Below are 16,007 nucleotides of genomic sequence, written 5' to 3' on the forward strand. Positions count from 1 at the left end.
AAAAGCTAAAATTTGGCTGTATTTAAGTTCGTTTGGCTGTTGAAATAGCGTGTTTGGTCGGAACAATGTTCCCCCTAATTTTTGACTAGTCTGCGCACACTCACCAACTTACTCCGCATACTCCGCATATTCCGCAGTTCGTAACGACTAAAAAAAGGTCATCACTTCGGATTTTTTTGTGCGCAATTTAGATTTTCTGTGCTCAGAGACCGTGTCAGCACTGCGCATTTGCGCACGTGCGAAGCTTAAAGGAAACATTGGTCGTGAAGGCTTCTTTTATAAACTGGTATATTTCTGGGACCCTGACGGTGGTTATTGGGGCAAGTTTTTGCTGCGGTCAAATCTTTCGAAAGTTGCACCTATTTTTCACAAGAGTTGCAGTAAATTTTAACAAAAGTTGCATTCATGGACAAGTTCGTTGAAATTATTAGGGTATAAGATACTCAAATCGTTCCGCATCCTAGGCACTGTAGCAAAACTCAATGTTGGTGACTTCTACAAAATCAATAGCCTGAAAAAATTGTCCTAGTGAAAATATAATATTTGACGGTCTAGCCCAGTGGTTCTCAAACTTTTTTAGCCATGTCCCCCCTTTATGATAGTGGAAAATTACCCCCCCCCCCCCCCCCTTACCGTCATATCACAAAATGCAACCAGAATGCCAGCAATTCTAACGGATGGTTTGATGGTATAGAAAGTTATGACTGTTGATGAGAGAATACTGAAATATGAGATTTAGACTACACACAGAGCAATAACTATGAAATGATGGTAAATCGGATCGGATTAATTTTCAGTTAACCACAGCATCGCGCCTTCAACCTGTTGTCATTGTTATTCCAACAGTGGCAATATGAGCTATGAGCTATCATTTTCAGAATTAACACAGTGTTATGATTTATGAGATCTCTTTGTGTAATTTTGCAAACACTTATCATAGCTAGTTTGTGGATTTGGATGCAAGCAGTATTGTCAACTAATGTCTAGTTCACATTTACATTGAAGCTATTTTTCTTTTCATTCCGTAGATTAATGCCTAGTGGATTGTCCACTGATGTAAACTAGTCTGCTGATTTAAGGATGCAACCTATGCCAAAAGTGTATCAATTCATAGGTTTGTGAGTCGTTAATGCTGTATAAAGCAGGGGTGTCAAACATACGGCCCGCGGGCCGCATCCGGCCCACGAAGCAATTCTGAGTAGATTAAAATTGTCTTATATCTTCCAGCACATTTCTAACAAATGTTGAGATATTTTGCAGGCAATTCTTCCACGTTCATAAGCCCCATTATACGTCGCTTTGGCTTCACTGTAGTTACCAATCTTACCACTAATAACAAGTCGGTGAAATCGACATCATTTTCGAGAAAGAAAAATTGCACACCAAGTTCAGAGTTTTATACAAATATGGGCCAGAAAGTAGTTATTCACAGAAGCGAAAACGCTGATGCGAAGCCGTCATATGCAGTTTAAATGTAAAATATATTAGTGCTACAAATATATCATTGAAATATCTATTGTCGAACTGCGGTGTCCCTTTCGACCCAATAGATCCCCAGACATGAGAGAAACTGGACCAATTTCCAATGTCCGCATTTCCAATCAAAATCTGGTATTGGTCACAACGAAAATGCAGGGCTAGCGCCAGATTACGTCTAAATCAAAGGTAGCATAGAATATGCCAACTTATATCGTCGTTAACGCCACTGATTTATCGTTGGTTATCTGTCTTCAATCATACAATCATCGTATTTTTGCCAATTGTATTGTTCGCGTATAAAGGCGTTGCATCTCGCTACTTGTAAAACCCTATGATCCGTGCATTGTCTATATAAGTGAACAGCAAGAGCACGGGGGAACATTTTGGAATCAGTTCACTAGTCCGGCCCGCGAGCGATTTGAAGGCTTGAATCCGGCCCACGACGCAATTTGAGTTTGACACCCCGGTATAAAGACAGACAACTACAAAGTATATGTTATGAATAGATCCTAACCTGATTGATGTAGCTGTATTGGTTGCTGAAGTAATTTACATTAGTATTTGAGCATTGCAGTTGGCAGGAGGAAGCTGAAAGTACAAGGGTTTATTGCATGCACATATTGCAAAATGCACTGTGTCTAGTTATGAATGAGATGGTCATAATCCTTGTATGAATCCCATAATCAGATGTGCTGATTTACCATCGCAAATTCCTGGTTAAACAATGACTGACCCATCCATCTCTTTTAAGTTATTGTTTGTTTGAGCTCTCCTATATTTTCGCTCAGTCATTTACATCCTTTGACATAGGTTACTCTTTTAATAGGCTTGACATGTTTATAATAAATTATATTGTATTTGTGTTACTAGTGGCGATGCCTTGATTAGTTTTTGAATATTCTGATTTGAAGAATGGCGGCATTAGTTTCAGTGCAAAACATGATATGGATTGGCAGTCTGAAATAATATTGTCTAGATATTAAGAGTGCCTTACTGGGTGGAAGATCATGAAGGAGTTGCAAGCAAACTTGTAGTCAGCCCTTGATAGCTTGATTGTTTGTTGGTTGTGGAAGAAGAAGAACATCTTACATTATATTGGCAACTTAAATACGTGACTTCAGGGTGATGTTCAAGTCTTTCAGATGATATCTGTCGGCATATTGCGTACATGTATCATGAATCCAAGTCATGATATATATTTCCCTGTTTAGCCAATATGTCAACATTAGGTGAGATCTACTACTGCTTGTGAGTCACATCACAATATTTTGCAGGCTGTGATGGTTCAAATAAACTGAAGTGGATTTATATACCTATAATAGAAAGTGAGACTGTATGCTATGACTGCACACAAGTTTTGTTTGTTGAATCAACATCGTTGGCCTTCTTTTTATATGTTATTTTATGTTCTCATAGGCGTGACCAGTTTTTCAACTGCCCGCCTACATGCATTTTGACATAACTTTTGACATTGGATTTTGTTAGACAATCATTAACCAGAGACGATAAGTTTTATTACTGTGTCCGCGCTGCATGTTGAGTTGTTCAAGAAATGTCCAAAGGAATGTTTAAGCAATTTCACAAAGCGAGTCAGGTATGATCTAATGCTTCACCTTTAATCATTAGGAGGATCGAATGTATTGACCTTTGCTTTGTCTGCAGTATGTGTCAGAAAAAATCGGCAGCGAAAATGACAAAACAACTATGGATAAAGAATTTGTTGAAATGGAAAGGGTAAGTTATTATCATTTCATATATAACATGGTTACATGGCAGTGCTGTTAAATTCGATGCAACATCGTTATTACATTGATCACAAGCCATGATCATATGCTGTGTCCGCCTCTTGAATATGATTAAGGACTGATCTGCCAATTGAACGCGATTTCAAATACAGATATTTGCGTCGAACGTAGCTGGCTGAGGAAGTACTTCACCGCCTGGTGTACCTGTCACCGGTTTCGATTATTGTTCTTTTCCAGAAAGTGGACATCACAAATAAGGCCATACAAGAAATCATGCAGTACACCAAAGAATATTTACAGCCCAATCCCGCGTCTCGTGCCAAACTCGGCATGATGAATACGTATTCTAAACTTCAGGTGACATTGTCCGTTCTATTGCCTTGCCCTGAGTTGATTGGTGGAAATTTCGTAATCTGATTGAATCGGTTTCGTTCGTTGCATTGGCGTTTCCGTACTGACCTCAGCATTTTCTTACCGATTGTATTAGCTGCTCAGTTTTGTAACTTGGACTACATTGTGATATAGTCACAAGTGGATGAATCACAATTAATGCTTTTCTCCACAATCAGGCTTGTCTTTTGTTCAGCAGCCTACATTGTATAACCCGACTAGTGTACTGCGGGTACTGTTTCACAATGACTCTTTTCTCAATGCCTTCATGACTGGCTGTGTTTAACTTTTCTTCCTACATCAGGGGAAGCAGAGGGACATAAAATACCCGCAGCCAGAAGGCACGCTCGGTGAATGTATGCAGAAACATGGTGAAGAACTAGGGCCTGAATCCCGCTTTGGTAAGCCCCAGGATCGCGTGTGTGTTGCTGTATTGAAGTCTATTTGACTGTGTACCGAAAATAGCTACATCTTCGTTGATATCAATGTATGGAAACTAAAACTACGTGCTGGCGAGTGTTGTCCAAACCAGTTTCCGTTTTGATTGCAAACATTAGAAGCATAGATGGCTGAAGTGGTCAATTAACATTCCACCTTTTAAAGCCAATCGCCACGATAGGTATATTTTGCATCTGGTTATTAATTTCTCTGGTTGTAAAGGTGCGGTAGTGTAATCACCCACTCGAGTTCCTTGAAATGCATTCATTTGACCTTTGTGTTACATAATGTTTTGAAACAACTATTCTTGAAACTTCCGGTGTTGGTAATAGACCTTTGTTGGTTTCTGCACACATGTCCTATCGATCATTGCTGTCTGAGGCGGAATTTGTGTGATTAGCAGGGACTTGCTATGTGTTTTGGTGTTTAATACCTAGTATCATGTCTAATGTCTATTAATTTAAATACCCCTGTCTATTATGAACGATTGCGAGTCGGAAGGTGGTACGAATAAGGGTAAGGATTTGCTGGGTCACACCAGCGCATTGTTCATTAACTTTCATCAATGTCTTGTTTATCAAATATGTTACCAGCGTAACGAATAACTAGTTCTGTAATTTATACTAGCCTGCGGGAAGCCCCAATGATGATGAATGCGAAAAATACTACAATTCGTGTTGTAATTCACATCCATCTCCTTGTGATTACTTAACCCACTTTAACACACACCCCCTGTTGCCATCGCAATGTGAAGGGTGCTCATGTGAAAGTCACGATACAATCCATCTTCGGTGATATTGGATTTGGATGTATTGTGGTATGCTGAACATTCGATTGTGGAACTCCATCAGAGTCCGTGGGGAAAATGAGTACTGCAGTCGTCAGCAATACGATTTGTTTTGCTTGCAGGCACTGCGTTGTGCGAAGTCGGGGAGTCGTTTTCACAAATGTCCGAAATCAAGGACTCTCTCGATATCAGCGTCAAACAGAATTTCATCGATCCTCTACAACAACTATGCGACAAAGACATCAAAGAAGTCATGGTTATCCGCTTTCACATTTTTCACCGAATTCAATCCAGACACTGTGTGGTTCTCAAACTTTTTGTCCCGTCTCCCACCGTATTTTAGTCATCGACCCCTGAAATTTTGAGGGTACTAACAGCCACGCACAAAACTCGAAGGGAACCCCGTTTTAAAAACCGCTGGCCTGTATAGTATGCATGTTTGATACCCCTGTTCCTGTTTCAGGTGAACCGAATCACCGTAATATGAACCCAACCCAACAACAGATAATACGAAATAATTGTGACAATAAACCGTGATGTGGCAAGGCATTTAAAAGGGCTAAACATTTGATCCGTCCTCCGATGAAAAATTCATGAATGGGTTGATTAAATATAATGTAATCAACCTTTAGCATTTTGATCACCTACCATGTTCTTGCCACTGTCCTCCCCTAAGCACCCCAATCCCGCAATGATGATTTTTGTGCACTTGTCTTTGCCGACTTGAAGAGTCACTGTTATGAATAGTTGGATCGTGTTTCATTTTCTTTGTTCGTCCTGGTTGATGACCATTTTACAGAGAGATGAACAGTATGAAAGTTTCATTATCATGGTCGGTCAATTAGCATTGAGTTCAATATGCTATAGTCTGTGGGGGCTTGGTAATTACTTCCAAAAAGACTTTTGTTGAAATTTTAGGTTGCCAATGTACACTCCTGTGATACTTTGCTATGGAATTGTACCCTTGATATCATGTTTCATTCCCCGTAATCTTTTTCAGCATCATCGTAAGAAGTTGTCTGGAAACCGTTTGGATTATGACTACAAGAGAAAACGGGGTAATTATATCCTTTTCTGCTTTCCAATGAGTCTGGGGATGACTTTTTAAACCAGACTTTACATCGAATAAGAATACCAAATACCCTTAGTGCAGGTACTCAATGTACTTGGCCACAAGTGGGACTATTACCGTGTATGCCAGCTTTTGAAATAAATTTATTAAGGTGTGATATTTCAACTCGTTGACAACGCTGCACATCCGGTGGCAATGTCGGCTTTTTCTGGTATTCAAAGTTTGAGGAAAACAAACTGTAGCTAGTTATTTCGTGTACATGTTTTATTGTGGTCAGCTCCGGTATAGCCCCCATATTTTTCCGTATCAGTTAATTATCTACTTGCTATGTGCCGTGTGCATCTCTCTCGCTCCGACTCACCACTTGGCTGTCTCGTGCAATGTATTCCTTTACGAAGGGCAAAAAATTTCAAGTAAAGAACTTCAGCTTGCCGAATCCAAGCTGTCGGATTGCTATGACATGGCCGACAAGGCCATGTTCAACTTCTTGCATCACGAAGTGAGTCTGCGAGTGGTCGGCGGGAATGGTTTCATACGGAATGGCTATGCGTCTTGCACTGGAATTAGATGATTTGCATTGATGCAATGTTTGGATGTAGCTCTGCCGCAGATTGTGATTAACTTGATTTGGAGTGAAGCTAACTTTACTATTTAGCTCTCAACTGCTGTTTTCGCGTCAATCATAGTCGGAAGTAATCACGTTTCATGTCTCTTAACGTTGGCCTGGTGATTTCCGCGTGATTACGCAAATCGTGCGGTAGTTGCCGGGTATTGTGTAGCTCTGCGATTGATTGTGCTTGAGATTCATTCGGGCACTGGTGGCGTCGTGTGCCGTGCACACTTGTCGCTGGCAAATATGTGATCAGGTGTGCTAATGTGTTACGGGGCACAGGCGTGATTCTGTGATAATGCCAAAATCATGTTGATCTATGAGATTTGCTTGGCACGGTCGGTAATGTTAGTAATGTAGTAACATGAAAATATTTGTCATCACTGATACGGCATAGTTTTGAAGTGATAGTAGTATATTGAGAATGAAAATATCGTCAAGGTACACACATACATCTACAGTACTTCGAATACGGTAATCTGAATTCGTTGATGGTGCCATTCAGTTTGTTTGTTGAGGATTGATGTGGGCCTATTATGTACAATTGTGTACATGTTACCCTGCACTGGCTACTTAACGCTCGGGCGGAAATTTCGAACTGTTTTAATTTTCACCCTTCGTAGCAATGATTGTAGCCTTGCCGAACGAATCTCTTTTAATTTTTGGCTTGAAGTAGCCTTTTCCGCTTTGTCTAACACCCCCAAGCTAACTTCAGGTAGCAAAGTGTCCCAGGAGGAGCTGAAAACGGCTGAAGAAAAATTGCAGGAGTCTCTCGATCGCGCCGACACCAGCATGTTCAATTTGCTATCAGGAGATGTGAGTTTGGCGCGTCCCGTGTATTATATGAGATGTCCCAAACTCTCTTTCAATGCGATGTCTGTCTAACCGGACGTTGATATCAGCTGGTTGAAGGCAAATGTAATGGGAGTGTTTGAGACGCACACATAAGTCAAATTGAGGGCAGTAGTTGTTGACTACACATGCCAGAACAATCTTGTTTCCCTTACAAGGAAACTTTTGGCGCATTGACAAAAGCTTGCATTAAATTTCTTCCATTGAGCTGTTGTGCCCCTGAGACCAAACAACCGTTCTGCAGTGGCTCTGTAGGATATGAAACAACGTCTTTCATCCTGAGAAGGTAATGTTTGACTTTGTTCTGAATCACAGAGCATTGATGGATATGTAACATGATTCATAAATCTGATGAGGTAGTCGCTTCATTCCTGCAGTCCAATGCCCTTGCCCCGTCTGTTTTTACAAAGCATAGCATTGAACAACACGGCCTGTTTGTTACGTATTGAGCACTTAGCTTTAGAACCGTAGTGAATGCACGACCACAATGAAAATTGGGTAGCAGGTGTGATTTTGTATTTTTGTGATTGAGCGTTGCGTAGATCGGGTGATTCATTGTATGATGACTAGATGTTAATACCTTCTTTAATATCACGTTACTCAGACGGTAGCTATCTAATGTGTCTCTTACAGTTTAATGCTCAAATGTTTTGTGAATCTGGCCAGATGGTGTTTTAGAATTTGAGACTTTTATTATATATGATTTATAGGGAATGAATTTCATATCCAATTTTACATGAACCATGTGTTTCTTGATTAAGATTGGATTTCCCACGTATGTTTGACCATGTCAGTAATGCCACAATTTCTAACTTATTGGCAAAGATCTGTTACCATGAATTCAGAGCCTTGATTAAGACATATAAACACTATGTAAACCAAAGTAAAGCCAAGCCAGTATGCGTTGTTCAGTCTTGAATATATGATGACGAACAGTGTCATCAAAATATCAGATTCAGTGATGCTGCCACTTACAGGTGGAACAAATAAGCCAATTAGACACACTGGTCGAAGCGCAATTGGAATACCATCGTCAGTCTGCCGATATTCTGGAATCACTGCACGAGCAACTACAAAGGAAAATCGATGACATTAACATGGAACCATCTAAGGTAGCTGTTGTGCTGAGATTCCAACCATCATAGAGACTTGTTCCCTTGTGATAAATCTAAGTTATCTGTCTCTCTGCCCTAACCTGGTCTCACTTGGGGAAGATATGGTCAGGGTTTTATGACGTTGGTTACTTCATGGTATGGCAAGAATTTTGAGAGAAGATCAATTTCACATATGTATCAGCGGTGGCGCAGAAACTTTGCAGGCTATCTGAGTTTTGGGGTTCACTTATCCACTAAAATTGCGAATTCAATCTTCTCCCATGACCTGTTGGCGGGGTGCCTCTATATTGTCTGTGAGATAACGTGCCACAATAACGATTGGTAATTACAGGAACGGACAAAGAAAACGTTGCGCACAAGGAGCTCGGCCAGCGGCAACGATTCCGGAAGTGGAAATTCATCCACCCCGCCGTCAGCCAGCCCGAGGCACTCTGGCGCGCCGCCACCGACACAACCGCCAAAGCCTCCGGCGAAAGGTATTTGTAACGTAGCTTTTGTGTCGGTGTTGATAATTCGCAAATTTGAACTAATGTTAGGCTAGTTAGGGGTTCGGTCAGGGTAGGTGTGGATTAGGATTTAGGGCCACGAATTCCACATGCCAAATTCACCAAGCGCAGAAGTGCTTGGCTTCGCTCGAGTCGATGAGAAAGATGGAGTGAATCGTAACTCCGAGACAAATTCTCGAGACAATTTTTCCAACTCAACACTTTGCAAAAAACTTCTGAAGTATTCTCACAGTCGCACTAGAGGTGATCGATGCCATTCTTAAATTTTTGAGTTTCGTCCCGTGTACATTTTCAATATGGCCGTAGCTGTTGTCAAAATGGCCTTCACTGGAATCTGCATCGCATCCACGGATTTAAAGAAACAGCTCCGACTCAAATGTTTGATGGCTTGAGATTGACCAGAGTCATGATTTCCAGCGATTCAAAATCACTCGAAGGTAGTGACTTGAAGCCAATTCCTGATTGGAATGAAACCCAACAGAAATCAAGTATAGTTCATATCAAACCAGAGTTCATTCTCGTGAGCGTGAGATTGGAAAATGTGTGTACATTGAGCTCGACTCGTTTTGCTCTATACCTGGAGTGGCCAACCCGTGGACCGTGGGCTACATTTGGTTTTGAGTGGCCATCGAGGTAATTCTCAAAATTAGTTACATATCAAAAAATAAATTATCCAGGTAATTTATGATGATCTTGCGAGGCCAACCAAAAGTTTGATTAGCCTGACCGTGAAATTTGGGACATTGCTGACTAAAATATCAGTTCCGACGCGTTCGCCGTGAAGTAGAATATTTCGTGGCAAATTTATTTGACTTAATGTTTTTCTTATCGCTTCACGCGATTTATTGTCACTCGATTTCTTGCTTTCAGTATTGGTGCCCACTCCCGAAAATTAAAAATACGCATGATTTACAGAATTGAGTCAACTATATCCGCAATTATAAGAGAACTGTTGTCAAACATACGAATTAGCGTCTGCACGCGCTGAAAGATCGTCGGCGACGCAACATTTGCACAAAATGACAGAGACGCATGTTCGCCAAAATCTTCGATATTGATATGTCCGAGCTCAGAATCATCCTGTCCTTTATCAAATAGGAACAGCGGCATACAAGGCGACCCAAAATATATGCTAATAACTAGGGCAAGTTTTTGTTAAAAGCATTACTTCGGTGCTGATTTACGGTGTTTCAGTCGAATTTGGCCGTGTATTTCACTAAAATCGAAAATACTTTCACGATAAATCGAAAAAGTTGCAAAATGTTGCAAAAAGTTGCATGAAAAAAATGGACAAAAGTTGCACTATAAGATTCCTTCAAACAGCTTAAAACAGCATTCTACATATCTTACGAGTATTTTGGAAGCTGCCGGAAGCTGTAAAAAAAGTTGCAAAAATTTGCCCTACTAATAACATTGTTTTTGACCGAATTCATTCATTACCTTTTAATAAATTTAGCGCTATACGCGGCTAGGAGAAGAATGAATGCTCACAGTTTCGATGTCATCATTGTTATCGATTTTGATGTGTAATAATATATATCTTGTTCTCACCGTTACCTAGTCCGGTTCGCTCCTATCGGACGTCAAAAAAAAGGTCATCCACATTAAAGTGGCCCGCGCAATGATTCGGAAATCTCATGTGACCCTTTGGCCGAAAAGGTTGGTCACCCCTGCTCTTGACAGTTTTCTTGAAGCATTTTCAGGAAAACCGGGAATTGAATTCAAATTAAAATCTTGAGCATCGATACATTTATAAATAGACTATTCTAATTAGTAAAGTAATTGCTGCTGTCCAAATACGTAGGTAGTCGACCGATATTTATCATTTTTATTGCGTCTCGACAGAGCAACCTTGCTGCAAAGCGCTCTACGACTTTGAAGCGGAAAACGAAGGCGAACTCGGTTTCGAAGAGGGCGACGTGATCACGCTGACGTCGCAAATCGATGACAATTGGTACGAGGGTATGCTGAAGGACAAGCTCGGCTTTTTCCCGGTCAACTACGTCGAAGTCGTAGTGCCTTTGCCTTGAAGGAACCGGGCCGTGTCGAGTTTACATGGCGCTATCGAAATCTAGCAAGCTTATCTTCCAGCGTTTTCTAGACATTGGATTAACGGACTTCCGATAGTCAGAAAGTTACCTACGTACTCCACGATAATATACAATGCATTGAAATTTGGTCGCTCTGGTATTTGCGTGCTGCTCGCAAAGCGGGACACGCAACGAGCGGCCGTACGCATAGAGACATCGTTATCAACCATATGCTATCGCACTTGTATCTGTTCATTTTGTTTAGAAGATTTTTCCGATATTTACGATTGCCAGGCATTTGAGCAACAAGCATGCGGCCCAACGAAAATCGACAGTTGAGCATGTGACTATATCGGCACTGTGGACTGTGGAGTCAAAGTAGCTTATGACCCATTTTTACATTTTGAGGAAATTAACTTGTGTAAAGTTTTCACTTTCTTTTGGCCACCTCTTGGCCGTGATTAACTTTGAAACAATGTGATAAACATAAAGCTATAAACATTAAGTTCATTTTACAAAAACTAGATTTTCTGTAATTTTGAAAAACGGACATTAGCTACTTCGATTCCTGCTACTGTGATGATAAAATCACCAACCCCGAAGTTATCCCAAACCCAACCCTATGACTGACCTAACCATATCTTGCATCCCCATGCCCAAGTGTCGGATGTTATTTTGCCGCATGCGCGTATGTCCGCATACCCACATACCATTTACAACACTAGCGGAATGTCAATACCGTGATGAATCCGCAATAATGCTACTTTGATGTAGCGTACCTTTGTCGTATGGTTTCACGCGTGCAATTGCAAATAATCGTGTAAATCTTTTGTCTCCTCCGAGTCCGGTCAATTTTCGATTGCGGGCAGGCCCTCGGCCGAAGTATCATGTTACTCAACGCAGGGCAGCAGCCGCGGACATGGTAATTAGATGTGAATGCCTATGACATAGACACAGACGAGTGCTACTGTACAGTTTTATGCTAGGCTTACCATACGTCCTCTTTTAAGAGGATTTGTCCTCTTTTTTGACTTTTTTGAAAGTGTCCTCGGAGGACGCCCTTTTGTCCTCTTTTTTGAGATTTTGTCCTCTTTTTTAGGATTTAGAGCAGATTTAGAGCAAATTGCGAGTGATATGCCACATAGTAGCACAGACGTGAAGCTCCGACGGGTGAAAAACGGGGATTTTAGCTCTGAGCGAAAAGATGACTTTTTTTTATTTTTTTATTTTTTAGTCATCCACCTGGCAATGTGGGGAGAAAAACGGTATTTTGAGTTCTGAGCGGAAGAGATGACCTTTTTTTTTTTTTTTTTTTTTTTTTAGTTAACCAGTCACAAAGTGGGAAAAATTAACCGGTTTTTGAGAATTCTACTCCGATTTTGAAAGTTGGAAATTTATGAAAAAGTGTCCTCTTTTTAGATTTCCAAAATATGGTAAGCCTATTTTATGCATATTCCGAAAGTATTCGCTCATACTGGAAGTGCCCCTTACTGCCTGGAATCTACCTGATATTTCTGTAGGAACGAGGTTGCTAGAAATCTAGCCTTGACACACGTACCTTCACATCCTTTAATAGAAGTTTTGCCCCAATCCGCGTTATGCAATTCTCTATAGTCGTGTGTATTCATATAAATATATAATCACAGTAATTGGACATGAGTGTCTTGGTGAACCGTTCATTCCCACTTCTCTCATCTGGTAAATATGGCTCGACCGGTAGATGTGTTACTATGAGAGGAACCGTTTGAATTCATATGCCACGTGCACTATAGTTTGCGTTCCATGATTCTTCTCGTAATTTTACGCCTGTGTTATGTAATCGCATATGTAGCACTATTTCGACAACCTTCGTGCATTTTCAACAAAGCGTAATAAAATCCTTCTATGTAAAACGCGACAATGTGACTTGAATGGTCTTACTGACGCCTTTGGTAAGCCTGCTGCTGTGGCCTAGTGATGATTTCCTGTCTCTTAGCAAGCAAGCTCTCCGTTGAATTCTGTTCGGCATTGTTTTAAATAGGCAGCACAATTGAATTTTGACTTTCTGAGTCATGCAGTGGTCTCGTGACAGCGGGAAAGGCGAAGCCTCCGTCACTTACGGACGAAATGCAGCTATTGCTTGATTTGCCGACCAAAGAATTAAGCCAAGTCTGTATTATGCGAGGCCGTGCGAAAATATACCGACCAAAGAGGCGGCACCGCTCTCCAGGTGCTATGCCTTATCGGAGCAGGTCAATAAATAATATATTTGGTATTTGAAGTTGCTGTGACCATTGACTAGTGGTGGAGCTAGGGTGGCGATACTATCATTTGCCTCGGAGAAAACGAAGAAAATGTTCACAATGAATCTGTGACAATGTAGCCTACGACTGTCCGACGTACGTAGGCTACATGTGCTTGCCGACAAAATTTCACACACAGCCAAAAAAAAATGATACCGACTCTTGACTATGGCGTTGACAACGTCGGATGGATACATCCATCAATTCGGTTTACCCATCGTATCAAGGGTCGGTTCTTTAGGCAGTAAATCACGCAGTGAGGTAGATGGACGTTTGATCTTGAATCGGGATAAATAATTAGAAGTCAAGTGAGAGAGAGCATGTCATTCTGATCTCATTTACCGCATTGAGGCACCAAAATCATCAGTATCGAGGCTTTTGGGGTAGGCGGTCGCTTAGGGCTCCTGGTTGATTTGCGCCCTTTCGAAGGCCCCCTTCTCGGTTTACTCGCTATCATCATCTCGCGAATAACCGTTCAACTTATGGTGTAGGCCTACACATGAAGAATGGTACCGTAAATAGGGTTCAAACCTCTACAAGTCTAGATCCGTCCCAAATAACCCTTATTACTTGTTGTTTGTATGCTATGTAGGCTACATTTTTCGATTTGCTAAATTCCCCTTCTTAATTTTCGCGATTAGCTGTAGGCCAGTGGTTCCCAACCTTTTTCGACTCATCGGCCCCTTTTCAAGCTCAACGCCGATCATCGCCCCCCAGATTTTGTGAACCGAAATATCGGTATACAATCTGTAATCATCGGCGGGTTGACTAAAAAAAAAGTCATGTCTCCGACTTGACTCCCATATAGCCGTTTTAACGCGTCATCGCCCCCCTCGCTATTTTCGCCCCCTTTGTCCATTTTCTCCCCCTATCGCCCCTTCGTCATTTTCGCCCCCCCTAGGCCGCCAAATCGCCCCCTGGGGGGGATATCGCCCACGTTGGGAACCACTGCTGTAGGCTAAGGCATCTGAATGCTCAAGAACGCCCCCGGTCAATTTACGCGCTTTTAATAGACCCCCTCCTGAATTTTACACGTGAATTGGTTGTTATACCCCTGAAGAATGGCCAATCCTCAAATCTCTGCGTCGGTTACGTTAGAAGTAGCCTACCCCTAATTACTTTGTTTTTATGGGCTCTATTCATTTCGATATCAGCGAAACGGCCCTCTTCCTGCATTTACGCGATTAGCGGAAGCTTTGGAAGGCTCCCTTGGTTGATTTACGCGCTTTTAAAGGCTTCCCTGCATTTATACGCTATTTTTGTTCCTATAATTTTGCGAACGAGCGCAAAAGTTCGTGTACCCATTAATTAAGAGCTTTGTTTTGATTTAGGACGAGTATAATACCAAGTTAGTAATGTTTGGCCGAGAGCGGGGTCTGGGCCCTCATAAGTTTATTTAGATACCCCGCCCCCAATCGCAGGGCCCCCACTGGCGATTATATCAAGCTGCCATATTCCGAGTCAAGTCGTAGTACTGGACTGGGCCCACAATCTAATAAGGCGACCTGATTGGCCTACACAGTTGGGTTGCATTAAAACAAAAATCAATTTAAAACAAACGTGTCCCTATTGTTTAAGACATGTTTTTGTTGCTTTTTTTCGTTCTAGCCATGACGTCACGAATCTTTAATTGTAATGTCATAGTCGATTGACATTGATAATTGAAAATATAAGATAAATAATATGGCTCCTCCGACAACTGTCATAAACAGACAAAAAATATCTTTAACCAGGACTACATCGTTCTGCAGCATTTCTACGATCGGCGGTCAGCATAAAAAAATACATTCCGTATCAATTATTATCTATAGCCTATATACTTGCTATAACTGTCGAACCATCGATGATTTCGAAGGTTCCAGCCGCTCCATATACGTCGATTGTATTGGGTGCTCATTGCTCATATTACATGTTGTTTGAAAGTACTTGCACAATCATACGTTTGAAAAAATTATATCGTTTTTTCAATAAGGCATAACATCATTTTTTTAATGCAACCCTACAGATACAGTGTCTCAGACCTTTCCCCGACGGTTCGTACGGTTCACGAATTGCAGGACCAGCCACAGTCACAAAAGATGTAGTTGCGATCTTGGACGCTCGCCATTTAATAACACCTTGCTATCCGTCACACCGGATCGCAATGTCAGGACCATTTTCGTCTGTGTCATCGTTTAGAGCAGTGGTTCTCAAACTTTTTTTAGACACGCCGCCCTTTATGATAGTGAAAAATTTCGCCCCCCACCCCTCCTTATTGTCATATCACAAAATGTAACACAATGCTAGCAATCCCAACGGATAGTTTGAAGGCATGGAAGGTTACGACTGTTGATGAGAGAATGCTCATATATGAAATTCGGACTATATATAAACAGAGCAACAACAATGAATTTGAGGTAAATCGCGCAAATAAAAAATTAAACCGCAGCTCCGCGCCCCCTATAGATGCATTCACGCCCCCCCCCCCCCAAGGAGGATCACTGGATTAGGACGCTGAATTGTAGCAGCCAATTCTCCTCGATAAGTATCAAGTAGTATTTCGTCAAGATTCCCGGTAAGAATGTATTGGCAACAGCATCATACGTCTCATACGTCAGTCGTTTCCTATATATTGATTCGGTAATGTATCGACCTACTTCAAACCAATTTTGCCTCGCGGATTACCTCGCCTATCGTGTCACGAACAATTCGACAATCGATG

General features: G+C 41.4%; 1 protein-coding gene across 2 annotated transcripts; it reads left to right on the plus strand.

Annotated features, from left to right (window-relative positions):
* Positions 1–653: 653 nt before the first annotated feature.
* Positions 654–12,916, plus strand: LOC145433125 (endophilin-A3-like). 2 transcript variants are annotated; one of them, XM_080310065.1, is made up of 10 exons: positions 654–3,073; positions 3,142–3,213; positions 3,462–3,581; positions 3,919–4,015; positions 4,962–5,095; positions 5,840–5,897; positions 6,310–6,410; positions 8,351–8,485; positions 8,820–8,964; positions 10,840–12,916. In XM_080310065.1, the coding sequence occupies exons 1-10, from the start codon at positions 3,032–3,034 to the stop codon at positions 11,022–11,024; spliced, it is 1,089 nt and encodes a 362-aa protein (XP_080166191.1). In that variant the 5' UTR covers positions 654–3,031; the 3' UTR covers positions 11,025–12,916. The 2 variants fall into 2 exon arrangements, with proteins under 2 accessions (XP_080166191.1, XP_080166190.1); XM_080310064.1 differs by lacking the exon at positions 6,310–6,410 and adding an exon at positions 7,237–7,337 and having other exon boundaries at positions 671–3,073.
* The last annotated feature ends 3,091 nt before the right edge of the window (positions 12,917–16,007 follow it).

The sequence above is a fragment of the Botryllus schlosseri genome, chromosome 2 (assembly GCF_051294905.1).
Source record: "Botryllus schlosseri isolate E-star chromosome 2, Bs_hap1, whole genome shotgun sequence".
Taxonomy (NCBI): domain Eukaryota; kingdom Metazoa; phylum Chordata; class Ascidiacea; order Stolidobranchia; family Styelidae; genus Botryllus; species Botryllus schlosseri.

Coding starts and splice junctions, on each gene's coding strand:
- LOC145433125 (XM_080310065.1), top strand. CDS start 3,032: ATGTCCAAAGGAATGTTTAAGCAATTTCACAAAGCGAGTCAG. Junction 3,214..3,461: donor AATTTGTTGAAATGGAAAGG/GTAAGTTATTAT, acceptor GTTCTTTTCCAG/AAAGTGGACATCACAAATAA. Junction 5,096..5,839: donor AAGACATCAAAGAAGTCATG/GTTATCCGCTTT, acceptor AATCTTTTTCAG/CATCATCGTAAGAAGTTGTC.